The sequence below is a fragment of the Bos indicus x Bos taurus genome, chromosome 25 (assembly GCF_003369695.1).
Source record: "Bos indicus x Bos taurus breed Angus x Brahman F1 hybrid chromosome 25, Bos_hybrid_MaternalHap_v2.0, whole genome shotgun sequence".
NCBI classification, from domain to species: domain Eukaryota; kingdom Metazoa; phylum Chordata; class Mammalia; order Artiodactyla; family Bovidae; genus Bos; species Bos indicus x Bos taurus.
The window spans coordinates 8,196,391-8,218,204 of NC_040100.1; the positions used below are offsets into that span (position 1 = coordinate 8,196,391).

The window sequence follows — 21,814 nt, forward strand, 5'->3', positions numbered from 1 at the left end:
CCTGCATTCCCCCCCACTGCATACCAGGGCGCGGGGCGGGGCGAGGAAGGCCCTGCCCACATCTGGAACCTTCTCTTGTTCGAGAAAACAAATGACTAGAGCCCCGGTGTCGGCGCACTGCCCACTGCCGGAAGCTCGGAGGCCTGGGTGCAAAGCGCTGGGCCGCGATCTGTAGACAGTCGGGGAGGACAAAGCCGAGGGAGAGGGAGGGAGAGGTCGGGCAGTGAGTCCCAGGCCGCACAACTAGGAGCTGGCAGAGCGAGCCAGGATTTGGACGGCAGAGTGTCTGTGAAATAATGCCTTAAGAAGCAGCGTGGTTAGGGCGGTCTCGGGAGGTAGACCGCCTGAGTTCACATACAGGTTCTGCCACTCACTCGATGAACTTGTGCAAGTTGAGAGTCTTTTGCCTCAGTTTCCCCATCGGGAAAATGGGGATGATGATGGTGGTGATGATAATGCTTTCATCGCTGGGTTGGTTTGAAGATTCAGCCTCTTAATGCAAGTAAACATTTTAGTCCAGGGTACAGGATAATGAATATATTGTTATTATTAGCCCCCTGAAGTTGAAGGAGGGGGCAGAAAGGACAGCATAAATGTGTCCCTGTTGCAGAGGCAATGGTGTGTGTAGGTTTGGCCGTTTGTCCCCTGACCCCCAGTGTTGTAGACTCATCACAAACCCTGAGGGCCAGTGCTGAGAAGGGGTCAGGAGGAAGGTTATGGTCAAGTCTCCCCATTATATCTAGTTTTCTGGAGGAGCCCTAGACAGGAGAACTTGAAATGCAGCAACCTTGAATCTAGTCAGGGCTTTGCTGTTTGTGTGATTTGGGCCAATGCTCCTTTCCCTGTTTGCAGTTTATTATCTCAGAGCCTGTTCTGTTGAATATTCCCACAGACAGGGAGAGGGGGCAGTTCCTTCAAACTTGCTTGGAGCCTGAAGCCCATCCCTCCTCCTGTCTGACTGCCTGTGAGATCCACGCCCCCACTACCCGCTCTGGGAAAAGATGCTGCTCCCAGCTTCCTGCCATAATCCTAACAATCTCTCTCTCTCTCTCTCTCTCTCTCCTGCCTTCCTTCTCCTGACATATGTCCTGTGTCCCTCCTTTTTCAATGAGGAAACAGGTTTAGAAATGAGGTAACTGGCCCATGGTCTCCCATAAGACACTAGCGGAGTAAGGCTCTCATCTCTAGTGCTCACGGCTCTTCCCCTGGTCGGGCTCCCACCTTGGGCTCCTCTTGTTTTCTCTTCTCCCGAGACCCACTCTGCTTGCTGCCCCCCACCAAGGGTCTCAGCTTCAGGAAGCCCCAGGCCTTGGCTCCCTGGCACTCCCAGCCCCACCCAACCCCAGCTCTTAAAGTCAGGGTGAGGTCAGGAGCCAGGGAGGGCCCTCATCCACTCCCTGCCTGCCCACCTCGGCCCAGACTGGAGCCTAGGTGCCCCACCCTCGCGGGAGCTGTCATGTATAATCACAGATGCTGTCAAGTTCAGCCTAGCCACGCTCTGGGTGGGGGCTGCCTGCCTGGCCACCAGTACCTTGTAGACAGAGGCTCCTTTCACAGCTTCCTTCCATTTGCCTGAAACCAGGGTGGGGAGCTTCCATCCCTGTTGCCCCAGCCAGGGCAAGTTGTGCAACCCACAGCGCCTCCCCCAGCACTCGGCGCATGGCGGCAGGAGTGGCAGAAGACAGAACTTTCACATCTTACTTTTTTTCCCACATCGCAGGACTTGTAGGATCATAACTCCCCAACTAGGGGATTGAACTTGGGCCCTTGGCAGTGAAAGCGTGGAGTCCTAACCATTGGACCACCAGGGAAGTCCCCAGGTCCATCTTCGGTTGGTCACTTCGTGAGGGACTCTGATCAGAGCTGCCAATCACAAGGGAGGGGACCTGGGTGGCTCTAGGTGGTGGTAAGAGGGGGTGAGCGAGGGAGAAACTGGGTTTTGGGGTCAGACTGGGTGGGGCATGAATCTGCTGCTGTTCACTGGCCTGCTGACCTTGCTGAGCCGGAACGTCCCCATCTGCAAGCCGCAGATAACAACACACCCATCTTTCAGGGCTGTGCTGAATCTATAACATGATAACTCCAGTGAAGAGCCTGGTGCTCAGAAGTGTTCATTGTTATAATAACAAAAGAGGAAAGAGGGCCTTTAATCTTGGATATTGAGACTTAGATTAATGAGAAATACCTGGGTGGATGCACTTTACAGCACATTCAAGAATCTTATCAGGGTCTTATTTTGGAGATGAGAAAACTGAGTCACGACTAGCCTAAGGTCACAAGGCTGGTGATGGGTGGAAGGATTGGAACCTGGGGCCTCCTGCCTCTCCAGCCTGGGAAGTCCATCCAGGGAGGGCTGTGGACTGTGGCGAGATGAGGGGTGCAGCCCAGGGTTACCTGTGGGACGGAGGGTGGGGCCGGCCTCTCTGGGTTCACTTCCAGCCCTGACCAAGCAGAGCACCCTTCTTCCAGGGGACTGAGCTGCCTGGGGTAGCTTTTTGGGGATTAAGGGGATAACTCCACCCCCAGGGATTTCCCAGATGCCAAGGGGTTGGGGGGCAGGTGGGCACTGCAGGGACTCCTTAATCAGAGGGCCCCTCCCTTCATTCCTAGCCTCTAAGTCTGGGGTAACCTGCAGCAGCCCAGAGACCAGCCTCCTGGCCCTGTGCCAGAGGCCTCGGCCACATTAGCCACTCCCTTGGCAGGCCTTTGCCAACTGCGGCTGTTCCAGCCCCTCCTTCCCTTGGCCCAGCCTCAGAGAAAGCTCGAGAGTGTTCAGGCAGCTACCGGAGCTCCCAGGAGAGGCCTGACAGCTGATGAATTGCCAGTCGCTGGGCCTGCTGGGAACTAAAAATGTGGGCAGCCGTAATTAGAATGGGGGTGGGAGGCACTGGGTCTCTCTGGAAGCATCTAGATACTTCTCCTGCAGGAGTTCATTTCCACAAACCCAGCTCCTAACTGAGCCTTTGGCTTCTGGCTGGCCTGGGGGGTCATCTCATCTCCACCATCTCTGAAGTGGGGGAGGGCGCCAAGGAGAGGCCACGGGGGAGGGCTGGGGTTCTAGCCTCTTCTTCCCGCCTTGCCATCCAGCAGGGGACGTCCATGTCTCTGATTGTGACCTTGGCCAGGGGCCGGTCTCTATGACTCATTTGCTTCATCTGTACAGTGAGACCATCGGACTGGATGTTCTCGAAGACTCCTTCCAGCGCTGGTGAATCAACAGATTCTCCTCCACTCTCTCCCTCCCTCCCCTGCCCCGTCCTGCAGCCCCTCCCCCCAGGGATGTGCGCATGGTGAGAGGAGACAGAGGGGGCCAAAGGATGCTGAGATTTGGAATCCCCGGCGGGTGGTGGCCATTGGAGGTGGGAGCCCCGGTGGCTGGAGCACCCTCGTGGGCTGGGTGTCCTGAAAATCCTTTCCCAGGTGGAGGGGAGCTTGGCAAGGGAAGGGCAGGTGCCTGGTGATGAAGCTGGTTTGCTGAATATGCCCTCGGCTAAAGAGAGGCTGGGGAGGAGGCCAGGGGGCTTCCAAGAGCGTTTCAGAGAGGCAGGGGAGGGGGTAGTCAGCTGGAACCCCAAAATAGGGCATGTCCACTTGTGATCTGCTATCCTGGGTCTGGGGCTGTAGGAGACGGATTAAGTAAAAGGGGTGGATTTGCCAGGACACAGGAAAGCCTCGTCCAGCCTCCTGGCTGCTGTGTGTTTGGGAGGGAGTGGACGGAGGGGTCCCTGAGGCCCCGCATGCAGAGGAGAGGACTACTACGCCCCAAACGCCACATCTTCCGAAGGTTCCCCCACCCCTGCCCCCATCTCCCCTCCTTGCTACCCGATATGCAATTCAAGTTTCCTGTTTTCCTGCCTGCCTTCCAGTGTTTTTCCCTTTTCCCAAGGTCAGAGCAGAAGAGTGCAGGCTCAACCCTCTGGGGGAGGATGGTGGGGGAGCACGAGGGGGTGGAGTATCTCCCTGTCCTTTTCAGGGGAACAGGTGCCAAGTATCCAGCGAAGTGCTGAGGACGAGAGCTTCGGGCTTTCAGGCTGACATGGACCCTCCCCCAGGGATCTCTCCTCTCAGTCCTGGCCAGTTTTGTATCCCTTCTGGCCGGGGACCAACCAGCAGTTTTTTCCCTTCTCTCTGTCGCCCTCTAGGGTCTTCCTGCCGCCACCTCACTGTTTGTCTCCACCGTCCTCATTTCTCAGTTCCCTCATTCACCCCTTTACTCATTCAACAAACATCGCAAGGGTGCCTGTTTGGGGGATGCAGAGATAAGAAGGCACGGCTTGGGCTCCAGAAGCTCACAGATTTAGGGTGAGCGAGACATGCCAACAAATAACTGAATCAACAGTTTGATGCCCTGGGACTTCCTTGGTGGCTCAGTGCTAAAGAATCTGCCTCCTGATGCGGGGGACTCGGGTTCGATTCCTGGCCGGGGAATTAAGATCCCACGTGGCTCAGGGCACCTAAGCCTGCAAGTTGAAACTACTCAGCACAGACAGTCTCTGGGCTCTGCAACACGAGAAGCCCCTAAGATGCAATGAGAAGCCTTAGCACTGGGGCTGGTGAACCACAGGTGGGGAGAGAGCAGAAATGAGCCGGTCATGTTGCACAGTCCAAGGTCAATGGGCAACACCCCCAGCACTGAGTGGGACATCCCTTGAGTGATGAGGAGGTTGCACTGAGTTTCAGCAACCCCTGTCAGATCCACAGGTGTTTCTGGATCAGATCACCCTCCATCCAAAGCGCCTGGTCGCTCATGCCATTTTACAGATGAGGAAAATGTGCAGGTCAGAGATGGGGGCTCTAGCCAAGCTGGGAGCTGGGGGCTGGAGTACAGGGACCACCAGCAGAGGACGGACCTCACAAGGCCAAGAGGGCACGTGGTCTCCCAGCTAGTGGCTGGTGCAGCTGGGTGAGGGTGCGACCCCGTCTGCCCAGACCCCGCGTTCCCCCTGGGCTGTCACCTCCCCTCTGTGGTCAGCAGAATAGAGGCCCCCAAAGAAGTCCTATTGGAGAAGGAAATGGAAACCCACTCCAGTATTCTTGCCTGGAAAAGTCCATGGACAGAGGAGCCTTGTGGGCTACAGTCCATGGGGTCGCAAAGAGTTGGACATAACTGAGTGACTAAACAACAACAGTACCACAGCAAAGACCCAGTGCTGCCAAAAAAAAAAAAAACAACTGCTTGATGCCCTAAAGGCAGGAACAGACCCAAGGCTGGAGGAAACCAGGGGGAGTGAGTGGCCACTGCAGCTGGCAGTCAGGAAGTCTCCTTGGAGGAGGAGGCAGCTGAGCTGGACCTAAACCGGGAGCTCCCAGGGAACCTGAGGACAGGGCATGTGGGGGGCTGAGGGACCCTCCAGGGATTCCAGGAAAGGGATGGGAGCTGAGGTTGGAGGGTGGCGGGAGGAGAGGATGGCAGTTTCAGGCGGGGCCATTTGGAAGGCCTTCTAAGCCCTATGCCCGGTGGACATGGTCCTCGGATCCTCGGGGCAGGGAGTTCTGCTTCATTAATCCCAGTACTGGGTCCTCAGAGCACATAGTAGGTGTTCAATAAGCATGTTGGGAGGAGTGAGGGAAGGGTCAGGTTGGCATTTTAGATATGGTGGGAGGGGCAGGCAGGGATGGAAGGGGCAGGCCAGCTAGTGAGGAGGTGGGCATGGGAGGAGGGGTCATGGGAAGAGGCCAGGAGCCGGGGGCAGGGTAGAAAAGGGAGTGGTATTATCTGGTCACAGCCTGGCTGTGGGGTGTGGATGAGGAAGGTTGGGCAGGGAGGGAAGGGAAGGGGGAAGGCGGAGGGGCAGGGACAGCTGGGTGGGAGACAGGCTGGACTTGCATGCCCACCTTCGGTCTGTTTCGTGCCCCGCCCGCCCCCTCCAAAAAGTGGCATCTCTAGAGTAGGACCAAGTCTGCTCTCCCTGTAGCCCCAACCCCTGCCCAAAGCCCAGTTCTTGCTGGACAGGTGTAAAGGGTTAAGGAGATCACCAGTGCTTCTTTGAACAGCTTCCTCAGATCAGAAACAGAGCCAGTGGCCAAAGGCCTCCTCAGGTGCCCCTTCCAGCCTGAGGGAAAAGAAACTAGAGAGGGGTCATGTGTGGACACAGCCATAGGCTTCAGAGCATGGCACCCCCTCCCCGGTTCTGCAGCCAGTCCAGACCCAGGACATCTCCTGTGTGGGGCCCTAAAGGACTGAAGAGTGTCTGCGATACCAAGCTGCCTGCAGATGCGGGCGTGACGGCCTCCTTTCAGATTCCCAAAGAGCAGCTGATTCAAAGCAAGGTTAGAATCTGTCACTCTAAGAGGAGAAGGAAGATGAGCAGAATGTGTGTGTTTAGATCTACATAAAAGAATCTGCCTGCAATGAGGGAGACCTGGTTTCGATCCCCGGGTTGGGAAGATCCCCTGGAGAAGAGAATGGCAACCCACTCCAGTATTCTCGCCTGGAGAATTCCATGGACAGAGGAGCCTGACGGGCTACAGTCCATAGGGTGGCAGAGTCAGACATGACTGAGTGACTCACACACATAAGTAAAAGAAATAAATACAATGTGAGTAGCTTAAAAACAACAGCAAAAAGCCACACCAAGCTCTCCCTTTTCAAGCTCTCCCCCAGCCGGGGCTGGACACACAGTTTTCTGTAAGTGGCCACCCATGGGTGACTTGCTGTATGGCAGGCAGGCCCTGTGCCGAGCACTTTCAGGACAATATCCCCCCTTTCGGCTTCCTCCCAGCCCCGTGTGGAGCCCGGATTCACAGCCAGTATTGTTCTGAGCTGTGTTCCAGCTGTTCTGAACACCCTACCTGTAAGGAAGGTCCTGCACGTGGACCCTGCTTCCCCATTCACTGCTGAAGTGAGGCCAGGTGTTGGGGGGTCGGGGAAACAGGGGTGTTCAAAGCCCACAGGGCGGGTCTTCCCTGATGGTAAAGTGGATGACACTCCGTGCTCCCCATGCTGGGGGCCCGAGTTCCATCCCTGGTCAGGGAACTTAGATCCCACATGCCACAACTAAAATCCGGAGCAGCCAAATAAATAAAAATAAATATTAAAAAAAAAAAAAAAAGCCACAGGGCCTCCAGTCTGGGAGGAAGAAGGCCTTTTGGGGGCCCCGTTTTTCTCCCCACCGATCTGCAGACTCATGCATGGAAGCTCGGTGCCCGCTCTTCTCCTGGGTCCCTCTCATTTCTCAGAGGGAAGGACCCCAGGACCCCCCTTTCCCTCCCTGCACGCCCCAGGTACTCAAATCCACAGAGGCCTGGTCTCACCACCTGCCGTCCGGGCTCCAAGTGTTTATTATTTAGAGTCCGATTTCAATCCGCACTGCGGAGAAGGAAGGGGAAATTGGGGGTGGGGGTGGGGGGAGGAAACCCGGATCAGACCCCAGACCCCTCCCCCCACTGGAGCCCAGGGCATCTGCCCTGTTGGGCCAAGGAAGACTTTGTGAGATCCCTGAGGGCCCCAGGAGGAGGGGGCTGGGAGCAGCAGGAGAGGGCTGGGGGCTCACTGCTTCCCCGTCCGTCTGTCCGTCCGTCCGTGCCCCAGGCCACCGCCCTCAGTCTAGAGTCTACCCTTTCTTCGAAGGGCTGTAGCACCCCACTCTGGGAGAGGAGGAACGAGTGCTCCCCCTGGCTCCCTGCTCGCATGGGCATGCCCTGGAGTGCACATTATCCTATGCCCGTGCCATCTGGCCCAGGTCCCAGCCACTGGGCACGCCGGGACTCCGGAGCCTGCTCAGTCCTCCCACTGCGCTGCTTTCCCCCCTGCAGGCTCCTCCTCCATCCCCCCCTTCTCTCTTCCACCTCCTGACCTGACCCCTTTCATCTCAGAGTCAGGGGCGGCTGGGGTCTGTAGGCCCCATCTCGGGTCACGCAGACAGCCTGACCTGTCTGGGCCTGGGGAAGCCCTGGCCCAGAAGAGCACAGGGCAACGGCTGGAGGGGAGAGCCTGGCCTGAAGAGGTGGGACCAAGGGTGAGCTAAGGCTCAGGGGCCCCACGGAGTCTGTGCACTCTTGAGCCAGGGAAGGGGTTTGTGGAGGCCGTGGGGCCAGCCTCTAGCCTGCAGCCAGGGTCCTTCTGCAGCCAGCTCAGAAGGAGGGGGTTCCCCAGCCTGGAGGGTGGTGCACCGAGGGTTAGGCCGTTCCTCCTTCTGTCTAACTTAGCTCCTGCCTGCTGTCCCACTCCGTGTCCACCCAGAGGTGGAGAGGAACTGAGGGCCCTAGGGAGTGGCAGGGGAGGCTCCCAGGTCTGGCACTTTTAAGAGGATGTCCCTGGCTCCACTGGACTGAGGTCCTCAGCCTGGTGAGCTGGCATCAAGCAGGAAAGGGTGATGATCCCTGTGTTCGAAACGGCTCTTTGTTCCCTGGACTGCGTGGGTGAGCAGGAGGTGGGGTGGGGACCCTCCAGAAGCAGCAGAATCCAGCTCCTCTTTGTCTTCAGGGCACCCACCACCCTCAAGGTCTTCCCCAGTCCCGGGACCTCTTTGTAGCAGTGGGGTGCAGGCCCCACTGCCTCCCATGGCTCCTGGGGCCCTCGCCTTGCCCTGTGCCAGGGGGCATGAAGCTGGGTTCCCTGGGCTCAGAAGCCCCCACTCTCTGAGCTGCTCCGGCTGTGGTAGCTGGGAGTGGGGGTCTGGGAGGGACTTCGTGTGCGGCTGCGGGTCCGACTGCGGCTGCTGTAGCTTCCGTGGCTGTGGCCGGGGCTGGGGCTGTGGCTGGGGCTCCGGCTTGAGTAGTCGCTGCTCAGGCAGCTGGAGGAGGACGAGGGGCTGGGTCGGTAGTAGGGGATGGGACGCTTCCGGGCACTGCCGGGAGGGAAAAGCCGATTACAGGCCATTCGGGGCCCTGAGCTCTGCCAGTCCCGGGCCCTTACTCTGGCCCTGAGCCCATCCCCAGCAGTGGCCAGGGCTTGCCTGCCTCAGTTTCCTCTGATCTCGGCCTTGGAATTCTCCCCGCCTCCCCCTCCACCCCTGCCCCCACAGGATTAGACAGGCAGTGGTCCCTAGCCAATTTCATGTTGATCACTTTGTTTTTCCTGCAGGGAAAGGGGACCAAGTCTCTGCTTGATTGAAGCAGGTGCTCAATAAATATTTGTTGAATAAACGAAACTTTTAAATATAGTCAACTCACATCAGCCAAGCTAAGCAGCGGCTTCTGTGCCTGGGAGGGTTTGTGAATATGGCTCAGTCCTGCTTCCTTGTTCCTCCAAAGAATTGAGGATTTTGGTTTTCAGGTCACTCAGAGGGAACAGGAGGAGGCCCCTGGCCACTGCTGCCCAGGCCCAAGGCCCTGGCCCAAGCCCCCCAGCCCCCCACACCTTACTCCACTACCTCCCCCTGGCCCGGAGTTAGTCTGAAGCCAGGAGACTGGGACCCAGAGGAAAGAAAATAGGGTTAAGGAGGCGACAGCGTCCCACTGCGTGGGGTTAATTCTGAGAAAGAAAACAGGTATAAGTTAGTTGCAGGGGAGGAGGAGGCAGCCTGGGAGCGGGCAGAAGTGGGTGCCAGGTGGAAGGCATGGAGGTCTAGCTGTCTTTGGGCACCCTGCTTATGTGGGTTATCTACTGGGGGGGATATCCCAAGCCTGGCAGGCTGGCCTCTAGCTCTGATAGGAGAACTGAAGCCCAGAGAGGCAGGCTTATCTCCTAAGGCTGCCCAGCAAGGCTAGAGCAGAGGCAGCTCAGCATTTTGCCTGTGGCCCTTTATCCCATGTCAGGGACCTGGGGCTGCAGAGTGATTTTCACAAATGCACACCATCCTCTCACCTGGAGACCCAGGCCCAGAGCCCCAGTCCTGACAGACTGTGTGGGCACAGTGGGAGGGACTGGCTCCTCTCCCAACTGCCCCAGAGACCAGACTGCTGTTGCCCCCTCCTCCAAATTCCCTCCCCGGGGGTGAGGCGGGCTGAGAAGTGAGCAGAAAGGGTTAGTGAGAAAAGGAGAGGCAAACAGACAGCTGAACAGAGCCAGTCAGCTCACATGGGTATCTCCCCTGCGGCCTGTGGAGAGGGGGTCCACCCGGCCCCCAGGCTGGCCACAGGCCACTCAGCAGGCTGGACCTTAAGATGAAGGAGAAAAGGAGAGAGACATCATTGCCAGGAGGTAAATGAGGGGCGGGAAGGAGGAGGGAGGGGCTCCAACAGGGATGGCTGGAATCTTCCAGAGCCGAACTCCTTGCCTGCTGCTGTCCCCAGACCGAGTACCGGCCCCTCCCCTCCAGGCCTCCCGGACGCTTCCCGGCCGGAGGCCTCCCTCCTCCCGAGCCTGCCCCAGTCTTCGGGTCCCACCCCCCATTTTCCCTTCCCCAACCCCCACCTCCTCTCCTCCGGCGCCCCCTCGTCCCTGCACCAGGTTCAGGTGGGGGACCCCCGCTGCCCGGCCCCTGACTACCTGGTGATGCGCCGCGGCTCCATGAAGCTGGGCGAGTCCCGGCGCCGCTTGCGGATGGGCGAGTAGCTGCGGGAGCGGCGCCGGGCGCGGGCGGCCTCGGCCTCGGCGTGCCTCGCGCGGCTCTCCCCGTCCTTGTCCCTGCGGGGCCCGGCCCGGGGTGAGCGACGCGGCCCGGCCGCCCCCGGCCGGGGCCGCCGCCGCCGCCGCCACCCCTGGACCTGGACTTACCGACCCAGGGTTTTCTTGGGCGACGGCGAGCGGCTGGGGCTGCGGGCCCTCTTCTCCGCCGAGCGCGAGCGGGATTTGGAGGGCGAGCGGCTGGAGCTCCAGGAGCGCGGGTGCTGGCCTGGGCTGCGCGACGAGCTCCTCCCCTCGGGCCCGCCGTGCCTGCCCGGGGACGGCGAGGTGCTGGCGGGCCGGGTGCGCGGGGCCCGCTCCTTGGCCCTGGAGGAGGGGGCACGGCGACAGGAGGGGGACGCTCAGCTGGCAGAGAGTGGGCCCTGAGCAGGGGAGGGGGAGCCCCGGGTGACAGGAAAGGGAGTGAGGGGGGCCCCCTCGAGGGGAAAGGTCTTGGGAGGGGAAGGGGTTCTATGGGGTTGGCGAGGGGACGGGGGTTAGGGGGTTGGGGGAGGGGCAGGGAGTGGGTTCCGGGAGGAGGGAGCGGGGCTCTGGAGCGGGGAGAGGAAATCAGTGAGGAAGAGGCCTTTCCGTGCCGTCGAGGGAGAGTGATCTTGGGGTTGGAGGGGCAAGTAAGGAAGGAGGGTTTGCTAGCGTGGGAAGAGGGCCTGGATCTTAGCGGGGAGATGGGGGAAGAGGTCTGCTTGGGGGAGGAGGAGGGAGGGGCACTCAGTGCGTGGGGAGGGAGGACCACCAGGGAAGGGGGAGGACTCCGTGGGGGGAGGGTGTTCCGTCGGGGAGGGCAGTGCTCCGTCGGAGGAGGGTGATCTGCGGGGTGGGGGGAACTCGGTGCGTGGAGAATGACGGGGGCGAGGGCCTGGTGGGGAAAGGGGGCTGGCGGAGGTAAGTGCTCAATGCGGGGAAGGGAGCCCCGGGCGGGTCCCTGGGGCCGAGCCAGCTCACCGTTTCCCGTGCCCGCCGTGGCCTCGCTCGGAGCCGGGCTCGGGCCCGGGGCCGGGGGCGCCGCCGCCCGAGTCGCTGCTGGAGCGGGCCCTACTGAGCGAGCGCGACGAGCCCCGGGGCGGCGCTGGCCGGGCGCGCCGGCGGCCCCTGCGGCGGGGCGCGGACGCCGAGGACCGCGATCGCCGCCTCCGCCGCCGCCGCCGTCGCCGCCTGGCCGCCCCGCCCGCCGCGCGGCCTCCTCTGCCCCGCGACGACGGCGCCGAGCGCGGGCTCGGGCTCTCCTTCCCCCGCGCGGGCGGCGTGGCTGCGCCGGCCTCCGCCTGGTCGCGGGCCCTGGGCGAGGGCGAGCTGGGCTTCTGACGGGGAGAGAGGCAGAGAGGGCACGGAGCGGGGTGGAGAGGGGACGGGGCGGGGGCGACAGGGGCGGGCAGAGACGGGGCAGAGACGGGGCAGAGACGGAGAGTCCAGAGGGGGGCAGACAGAGCCGAGCAGAGAGGAGAGACAGGGGAGAGGTTAGCGCAGCAGAGAGAAAGAAGAGGACAGACGGAGAGAGAGGGCAGATCCAGAGGAGGAACCAGAGGGCGAAGGGGGACAGAGAGGGCGGGTGGGGTGGGGGGAGAGAAGGAGAGGGAGCTTTCACCGGGCCCGGGCCGGGGGCCTGCCAGTCCCGGAGCATCGCACACACGGTTCCCCGCGCCTGCCCTGCCTCTGCCTCTCCTGAGTGTCCACCTTCTGGCCTCAACAGTGCAGCTCATGCAAGGTTCTCGGCATGCAAACACAAGAGGGACGGAGCGGTGGGGGCGGGGGGGGGGGGCTGACAGGGAGGGGCATCCAGTACGGGCACGGGGGATGGGGGGGCTGGCATTGCCCCCCGCCCCTCGACGGGATGGAGGATCCCGGCAGAGAGAAGAGAGAGGGCGGGCACTGGGGAGGCCGGGCCAGGGCCAGCCCACCAGGCCAGGCCGCCCAGCGCGTGGGGGTGGGGGGGGTGGAGGTGGGGGGCACACGGCACACAGATGGGGTGGGGGCGGGGCGGGACAACTGAACTCAAAACTGAACCGAAGAAAGGGAGGAAAAACAGAAATAAAAAAAAATCCACAAATGTCATTAGATACCAAAAATCAAAAACAATGTCTGAACTCCTGGGGAACTGACATTTTTCTGTTAACATTTTTTTTTTCTTTGTTTTCCGACCCTGCAGAGATCTGTGGAGCTGTCAGTAGCACCCGACTGTCTTTCTGTTTCTCTCTTTTTTTTCCTTTCTTTTTCTTTTTTTTTTTAAGTTCTGATTTTTTAAGTCCCTCTTGGTTAACGTCCACTTACCAATAAAGTGGCACTTCCTCCTTTAGTAGGTAAGATGTGTAAGAGAAGGGAAAAGTGTGGTAGCGTAAGTTCATCATTAGATTCACAAAAATGCAAGAGAGATAGAGAGAGAGAGAGAAACGCAACCACCCCATTCTAGGCCGGGAGGAGGCCATGCCGCCTCTGGAGGAAGGATCGGCAGCGCCCGGCTCCTTGGGCCTGTGCCCAGGGGTCACCTCTGGAGCGACCGCTGGATAGAGATGTGGAATGTTTTTCCGAAAGTGGACTCAGGACACAAGGATCAGGCTACAGAAAACCGGTAAGCGCCCTGGCTGGGAACCAGAGCTCTGAGAGCCTGCCACTACCGACCTCACTGAGTGACCCTGGCCAAGTTGCTTGCCCGTTCTGGGCCTCAGTTTCCCATCCACGAAATGACAGGACCAGACTTTGCTTCTGGCTGTCCCTTCCAGAGCAAATGTTCCAGGATTCCCTGACTCCCCTTTCCATCCCCCTCCCTCCACAGAACTGACCCTTCCTCCTGTCCTTGGGCTTCTGGCCAGTAACAGTTGATTGCACTTGTCTGTGAGTCTGTCTGTCCCTCATTCCTCCCCATCCCTCAGTCACCAGCACCAACTTGACTATGAGTACCTTCAGGGCCAATTTGGTGTAGGAGTCAGCTTTGTAACCTCAGTTGTTTTTTTTTTTTTTTTTTGCTGTACCACACTGAGCAGCATGTGGGATCTTAATTTCACAACCAGGGATCGAACCCACACCCCCTGCATTGGAAGTGCAGGATCTTAACTACTTAACCAGGGAAGTCCCCTGTAACCTCAGTTTTTATCACAGAACTTGGCATCTAATACGGCCTCGATACAAGTTACTGAGGTAGGAAGTCAGGCCCTTACATGGGCCAGGGCCCAGCCAGGGAGTCCTGGGAAAGGGGCAGGCTCTGGGCCAAGCTCCTTTGGCAGCCTCTTTGGAGGGAAAAGCAAAACCACCTGCCACGTCTCAGGGCACCTTGCTGCCAGGGACCAGAAGGAGTGTGGCTTCCTTGGTATGGCCCTGGGTACTTCCAGATGGAGGTGGTGTGGGGGATTGGGGGTGTCAAGACCTCTCTGTGCAAGCATGAACCCATCAACCAAGAAGTCAGCCCCACTCGGGGCAGGGCGTAGCTAGCTCGTGATTGGTGGGTGCAGCAGTCAGTGAACACCAGCCATAGTGAGGACAGCAGCTGTTCAAAGCCAAATGGGCCATGAAGCCTGGGAGAGCTTCTGTTTAGAGCAGAGGCAGGCATAGGCAGGCAGAGTGGATATCACTGGGGACTGGGGTGCCCCTTGAGTACCCTGACCTTCCTGATCACCAGCTCACCTCTACTGGGAGACATGGAGACCGGAGTGTTCAGCCATGGCCCCTCTGAAATGGCAGTCCATTCTCAGTAGACATCACCAAGAGACCTTCATCTCTTCTAACATAGACCCCCTCCACCCCAGTGCCCAAGCTCCCAGAACTAGGTTCTGTTATCCAGCATCCTTTTCCTTCCAGAGGAGGCAAATGAGAAAGACGTCTCCAGGATCTTAACCACTAAGGTCCAGGCCCCTGGACCACACCCCAGCATGGATCTGGATGCCTTCCGCTTAGCATGTCTTGAAGTCCAAGCTCTTCTCCACTTCCCTCTCACCTCCTTCAAGGCAAATGGCTGCCAGAGCCCAAGATGATACTAACCGGCAAGGTGGAACACCTTGGGATTAGCTCTGATTTGAGTTCGCTACGAAACCTTAAGGAAGTGGTCAACTCTGAGAACCTCAGTTTCTCTGTTGGTATCGTGGGGGATAAGTGGATCTTTGCTTGGTAGGCCTGTACAGGGGTTGAGAGGTTCTCTTCAGAGGTCAAATGACTCATGGTCCCTTTACAGATGAATAGGGTCAGAGCAGGGCAGGAAAGCCTGGGGTCCCATGAGGTATCACCCAAGTCCCCAGATGGAAGAGGATAGGAGGAAGGCTGTGCTGGACAGGGTAGCAGATAGCACCTCCCTGGGGAGACTTCTAGAGCCCGTCTCACCCTGATCCATCCATGCCTCCAGAAGCCGGGGAGAAAGAATCACCCTGATCCTGCCAGAGGGTAAGCCTCATCTCCAGTTGGGCTCTTATTCTTCCCAGAAGTCTAGGGACATCCAAGTCCAGACACCATGGAACTTCATAGCTGGGCAGAACTGGTGGCCAAGGACCTCCAAACATCTCCAGGAGCCTGCTCTTAGGGACTCTTGTCCCTTCCTGCCTCTTTCCCCTTCACTTTCTTTTCCACAGCATGGCTGCTGCTGCTGCTGCTGCTGAGTCGCTTCAGTCGTGTCCAACTCTGTGTGACCCCATAGACGGCAGCCCACCAGGCTCGCCGTCCCTGGGATTCTCCAGGCAACAGCATGGCTAATTCCTATCAGTCCTCTACCCTAGCTCAAGGCCGCTCCCTCCAGGAAGCCTCTCTTGATCCTCACCCTGAGTTGGGTGCTCTCTTCTATGATCCCACAGATCCTTGTTCCTTCCCTTGGTGTGGACTGAGCCAGGCTGTGCCAGGGCTGGGGGTACCATGACCAGCAGGAACTAGCTCCTTATCCATGGTTCATCTCTTCCCTCGCATCGTTCTGAGTGACCTTTGTCAGTCCTCCGGCCTGGCAGGTGGGGGCTGTGAACCCAGGTCTGCCTGCCTCTCCCTGGCATGGACACCCAGATGGGGCCCGGCATGGAGGAGGGTCAGCAGGTGCTGGCCTAGTGTGTGCATGCAGGAATGAAGGACCTCACCTGCCTCTGAGCCTTGCTCTCAGGAGCCTCTCAGCTCCTTGGTACCAATTGCTACCTGCCATCTTTTGCTTATTATGTAAGACATTTTGGGGGGGAAAGACAAGAATAGTAAGGGAGAGGGCGCTCATCTGATCCTGGTATCCTTTAGGACAAGAACAAGTGAGCATCTGAAACCATTACCCCCTCTAACTCAGCATCTGAAAATCCCATTTCAGGAGCCCTGGTCACATCGGATACTCCTTGAAAGTGAGGCCTCCACTCTCCCATGAGGCTGGGACAGAGTCTCCTCCAGCAGACCAGCAGTGCTTTCTCCCTCCCTGAGCAGTTTCCTTCTTTGCCCTCCAGCACCACCCAGGAATGAGGGATGCTCTGGTGGGTGACCTCCCCAGGACCTACCTCTGGGGCCAACATGGGGGTGGGAAGGAGAGGATGAATAGGCAGCCTTTCTCCTGTCAAAAGCTCAGGATGGAGCCCTGCTGAGGCCTCCCAAGGGCTGTGATATCAAACTTCTGCAGCGGCTCCCAGGTGGGACAGGAGACAGTGTCAAGGGCAAGTATGGGGAGGTGAGGTCCCTGAGGACCGACTCCTGATCCTCCGCGTGCCTGGATGAGCACTGAGCTGGGAGTCCCAGGTCCCCGGATCGAGGCCTAGTTCTGCCTCAGCATCTTGGGGGGACCCTGGCCCTTGCTAACTGTCCCTTCTGGATCATCTGCACTGGGGCACCGCATTTAGCTCAAATTTGGAAGAATGGAAGGACGCTGGGGGATTGAGGGAGTCCCGGTCTGGTTGGGTTATGGTCCAGGCAGTGGGCAGGTGAGCTGAGAGTCATCCTCTCCATCTCTCAGATTGCCCCACAGAGACTGCCGAGCAGGCATCCTACTGTGTACTTCCGGCACCTGTTCCTGGCCAGCTGGTGTTGCCCCTGCAGTTCAACTACCATTTAATGCCCAGAAGATACAGCAGTGAGGCAGTTCAGCCCTGATGCCAGCTACCACCCCAGAGTCTGTGGCTCCCTGCTAGCTCCACCTGCCGCCAGGGCAGGACCGAAGGGGTCCAGCAGGCCCTGGAGGGTGGGACAGAACTGTTTCCTTAGACCTGACCTCAGCCAGAGCTTCTTCCAGGATCTGGAGGCCAACAGGCCCAGCACAGACCCCCTCCAACACTGCTCATTGCCCAGGGTGGCCCCGGGGATGGGCAGGGCTGAAGGGTCAGGGGCTTAACAGCTACTCCAGAAAACAGAAATCAAGTTGGCTCGACCGAAGCATACAATTCAGGAAGGGAACACAAACTCAGAATGCTAAACCACACAGAAATGCATTCGGACAACAAAATGAGAGAGAGAGAGGGCCACGAAGGAGGGGCTGGGGGCAGGATGGAGAAGAAGGGGAAGGTGGGAAAGGAGGGTAGAATGAACCAGAAAAGCTGTGGGGGTGGGGGGTGTGGAAAGTCAAGAAAACTAAAGGACAAACCAGGAAACACAGCTTTGCAGCTCATTTGGAGAAAATGCAAGTTACAAATGAGTAGTCACTAAAAGAAAGAAAATGGAAGGGGCAGAAAAACCAACCAGAGATTGAGAGATTGAGAGAGAAAGAAAACCACATTCAAACCAAGCAGAGTGGCGGGGCTTATCTGGAGATGGGAGCGGCGCACAGCGGAGCCGGAATACCTACCTTCTCAGTGGTCAGGGACGGGAATGCAATAATAAAAGAGAAAAGAAGGTCTCCGCATTGGGAATGCAGAATCCGGGAAGACAGTGACGCTAAGCTGTGCTCCCCCTCTGAATCGGCACGGGGCAGCCTTGCGGCTTTCGGTCTAGTCCCAGGGATGGGAGTGAGATCCTGCCCAGCCATTTCTGTTTGCTTTTTTTTTTTTTTTAACCCACGCGCTCCAAGAGTCAACCTTTCCTTAACTCTTTAAACAACAGAAAACCTCCCGAGGGCATGCAGGAAGCAGCTGATGGGAACAGAACCACAGCACGGGTGAAGGAGGGGCTGGCAGCATATGGGGAGAGAGGCCCAAGTCAGGGGGAGAGGTGGTGAGGAAGAGAAAGAGGGACACACATAGAGACAGACAGACCAAGAGACACAGAGAAACAAGGGCAGAAGGAAACACAGACAGAGGGGGGAAGACAGAGGGGAAGGTGGACCCAGACAGAAGAGAAAAGCTGTTTAAACAAGGCCGATCAGAGTGGACTGATGGGGTGAAAGGGATCATGCATTTAAAAGGGAAGGCAACCACGGACTCAATTTGGAGGACTGGCTCAGCCTCAACTCCCCTTTACCCCTGGCTTCAGTATCATTTTAGCAAAATTCATCCCTTCTGTCTTCATCCTGGAAGAAATGCCAAGATGTCCCTTCCTATCCTGACTGCCGCCCTACAGCTGTGGTCACTGCTCTTTCCTGTGGGGGTAGGGTGGGAGGGGGAGGCTGAGATGAGGCAGGTTGGGGAGATCCATGGGCACGTTTTCTTGGAGTCACTCTAGGCCACCCATTAGATGATGAGACTTGAGCCCGAGGCACAGGCCAGAGAAAGGCTGGGGGCCTTGCTCCCAAAGTCCTCTGCCATCCTCACCAAACAGCGAGGCTTCCTTTAACACTAGGGGCAGGTACAGCCAAGGCAGGTGGCCCTACTGCCTAAGGCTGCAAAACCTGCAGCCTGTGTGCTGGGGAGCGCAGAGCTAGCAAGCATGTTCTTGGGGGTGGAGGGAGGCAGGCGAGATGGGGTGGAAGGACTTGTCCCGTGAAGTCATCTTCCTCGTCTGTCCCACATAGCGTGCTTTGAGTCACTCCTTTCCCTTTCTGTGCCTGTTTATTTCCCCACATGTATGGGAACTGTGGGGGCGCAGGACTCTGTGGGTCTCTGAGGCACCAATCGTGTAGAACTGGGCTGTGTAATGTTGGGCCCACCCACAGCCTGGTTTTGGTGCGGGCAGGCTCCCGTGCTGGGGAGCTGAGAGAGCTGGAAGCTGGCCTTGACACCTGGTGGGATCCCCAGGGAGGGAAGCAGGAGCTGAGACACCCAGCAGCCACCTCCCACGTCCTCCTCCCCTTGCTCAGGGCTCCTGGAGTGGGTTTTCTATTGACAACCCTCCCACATCTTGGCTGTGCCTGGGAGTCTTGAGGTTAGAAGGCTGCGGTCTCCTTTTGGATCAACCTCTAAAAAGCGGTGTGACCTTGAGCTGGTCACTTGACCTCTCTGAGTCGCAGGGAACAATAAACAGCAGAACCCAGAAATCCCTCTGGGGCTCAGTTCTGCCCTGGAATGGGACGACTAAGAGATGTGTTGGGAGCTTAGCACTCAGTCTAGCCCAGGATGGACTTTTTCTTTTGCCTGAGAGTATCTGGCTTTGCAACCCTCACCTGAATTAAACTCTATCGGGTGTCTTCAGCTCCCTGCTCCAGGGCCTCCTAAGGATCTGAGACCTGGAAGGAATGGCACTGAGAAAGTTCAGGGCTCTGGGAAGCAATGGATGATGACCTCTTGCCTTCCCTGTGTTTCTCAGCTTCTCATCAAGGTTCCTTATAGACTGAGACACGGATGCACCATCTTTTGTTAATTTAAAAGCTGAAGCAGTCCCAGCTTATGCCCTGAGGTGGAGGGGAGGGCTGGCTGGTGCCCAAGGTTTGGCAGGAGCTGTTGGTACAGGAGTCTTTTTTTTTAAGAGTTATCTTCCCTTTTAAATCCTGATTACAAAGGAAAAAAATATAGATATGTATATGACTAATGTTCACTTGAGATTCAAAAACCATCTCTGCATTAGAAGGAGCAATCCCCACAGAAACACACAGAAAAGCAAAATTCTAGAACAACATAGAAGATAGAGGAAAAAAAAACCCGAGAGATGCTTTGCATTTCTGTACGTCACAAAATGAAAAAAAGAAAGGAAATACGAAGAAAAACAAAATAACAGGAAAAATTACATAAACTTCCCCACCCTCTCCCCTTGCCGGCTAAACAAGAAATGGAATCACAGTATTACCACGTTTCAAATGGGAGGCTAAAAAAAAACAAACAAAAACATAGACGGGGTTAAAAAACGGTGAGCTTTTTCTTTTCCCATTTGCTTCTCTCTCTCTTTTTCTTTTTTTTTTAAAGGTAGCATCCAAGAATACCTCCCCACCCTCTGGTACTTTTTCCCAAAGACATTTTTGGTTACTGGCCAAAGTCTGTGACCCCAGAGCCCACCTCACCTCCCTGGAATGAGAACTCATGTCATTTCACTCCTCTGAAAGGATCTGCAGGCAAGAGGGGATGAGGTTCGGGGGAGAGGCCTGGGATGTTCTGAAGTCCCAGACCTCCTAGGATGCAAGGGGTAGAAGGGATCTGGGGGGCATGCTTGGCGGGAAGAGTAACAAAGTGTTGTCTTCTAGAAAACTCCCAGGGCAGTGCCAACTCCTATGTTTGATAGGGAGACAGGACTGGGGTGCTGTAGAGGCTTCCTCCCCACGGCCAGAAGCTAGGCGGCCTTCCGTGATTGCCCTCTCCTGGGGTTTTACTTAATTGGCCATTAAGTCTGTACAGGCCCTGGGCGCTTTCTGGCTGTTGTTCGGGCCTCCAGGGCCGGGGGTAGGGGGATGGGGGAGATGGAGGGCCCTGATGGAGAGAACCTGCATTTCTGGCCTGTCAGAAGATAGGAAGTTTCCAGGAGAAGGTGTCTGGGGCGCTGTTCTAATCCAGCTCTGTGCCCACGGGGTTGGGGATGGGGACGCTCTATGGGGTTTGTCTGAGTTGGATGTCTCCTCTGTGGCCTATGGCACCAGTCCCTCTCCTGGCCTCCCTCAGCTACCTCTGTGAGCCCTCTCCCCTCACCTAGACAGACCCAGGGACACGGGAGTGATCCTCCCTACGTAGCCCAACGAGTCCCCTCGGAGCCCAGGAGCCTGGCACCCTGTCCAGGTGGGGCAGTTTCAAGACAGGGGATGTCCTTAAATAAAAACCATCTTGAGACTCAGAGCCTTTTGTCAGCTGCCCTTGGCTTTGCTCGCTGAGGCCATGGGAGTAAGGGTGTTTGAGAAAAGAAAAGGAGTGAAAGGAAACAGCCGAAAATCAAAATGAAACTGACCGACACGTACATGTTTGCTGCTGAGACCTGAGGTCTGGGGCGGGTGGGGGGGACCTGCTGGCCTACCCACCCCAAGTCCCCTGTGCCCATCCGGTGCCCCTGCCAGCACTGCAGTCCCCTTCTCCCTGTGAGGGGCTCCACCCTGGACTCTAAGATGGACAGACAAAAGGGGATGTGGGCCTCTGGGGGGACCTGGGAGAGCCTCCCACCCTGGCCCAGCCCATCCACCCAGGAAAGGCTTCTTCACCAGTCACCACACCGCCCATGGGTCTCCCGGAGTCTGTGCGCCTCCTAGAGGTTGGGTGGGGACAGCACCTCTGAGGGAGCCGTGTGTGTGGGGAGGTGCCTTAGGAAGGATGGGCCGAGGGAAGTGAAGCTGCAGGTTTGAGACCCCTGTCTAAGCAATGCCCCCAAAGGACAGGTTTTCCCTGGAGCAGGGACTGCAGAAATGCAAGGGGACAGACGAGGGAGGGATCTGAGAGAGGGAGAGGGGCTGTGAGGGGGCTGAGGAAGGAAGGGCTCTCCAGAGGAGGAAAGGAATCGGTGGGGAGAGGGAGACTCAGGGCGCCAATGACGCCCGGGGGGTAGGGGGGGGGCGGTCCTGATTCTTGAACCTTGTATCCCAACTGCGACCCCTACCACAGTCCACGCCCCCTCCTACCCCCATACGCCCGCGGGAAGCGGGGCGAAGGCCTGGGTTCCTTTTCAGCTCGTTACCCAACTGGCTGATGCCCAGTGGTCAGCCTGCTCTGGCCTTCAGTGTACCAAGGTCAGGGGTGCAGACTCCCCTCACCCTGACACTAAGGCCAACTGGGCGAAACCACCCGGCCTTCCTGGCCGCTCTGGTGCGGGCAGGGCCCCGGGGAGCGGGGAGCGGCCGGCCCCCTCGCACTCACTGGCCCCTACCCCGCGGCGACCCGGCGCGACCCCGCTCCGCCCCCGACCCCGCTCGGCGCAGCCCGCGCGGCGGGAACCCTCCGCAAAGCCGAGCGTACGTACATCGAGCGGGCTCTGCGCCGAGCCCGGGCGGCCCCCGTGCGCTCCGCTCCGCTGCCTGCTGCCGCCGTTCTGCTGGGGCGACCCCCATCCGCTACCGCCGGATGGGGACGGCGACCGGCTCCCGCTGGACCGCTGGCTACCCGTCTTCCGCCCGTCGTCTCGGTGCTTGGGGCTTAGCCTGCATGGGGGGAGCCGGCGTGGGACGCC

At 58.2% G+C, this 21,814-nt stretch overlaps 1 protein-coding gene across 4 annotated transcripts in view; it reads right to left on the reverse strand.

Annotated features, from left to right (window-relative positions):
• Positions 1–8,075: 8,075 nt before the first annotated feature.
• The window catches only part of SRRM3 (serine/arginine repetitive matrix 3), a 53,084-nt gene continuing 39,345 nt past the window's right edge, over positions 8,076–21,814 (reverse strand). For 3 of the 4 annotated variants that reach the window (XM_027526925.1, XM_027526924.1, XM_027526922.1), the window contains 5 exons: positions 21,608–21,785; positions 11,453–11,808; positions 10,601–10,816; positions 10,373–10,510; positions 8,076–8,789 (listed from right to left, as the gene is read on the reverse strand). In XM_027526925.1, coding sequence (XP_027382726.1) covers positions 8,564–8,789; positions 10,373–10,510; positions 10,601–10,816; positions 11,453–11,808; positions 21,608–21,785 — 1,114 coding nt within the window. In that variant the 3' untranslated portion in view covers positions 8,076–8,563. Of the gene's footprint in view, positions 8,790–9,114; positions 9,181–9,961; positions 10,042–10,372; positions 10,511–10,600; positions 10,817–11,452; positions 11,809–21,607; positions 21,786–21,814 lie in introns of all 4 variants that reach the window. The other variant, XR_003508618.1, reaches the window with a different exon arrangement.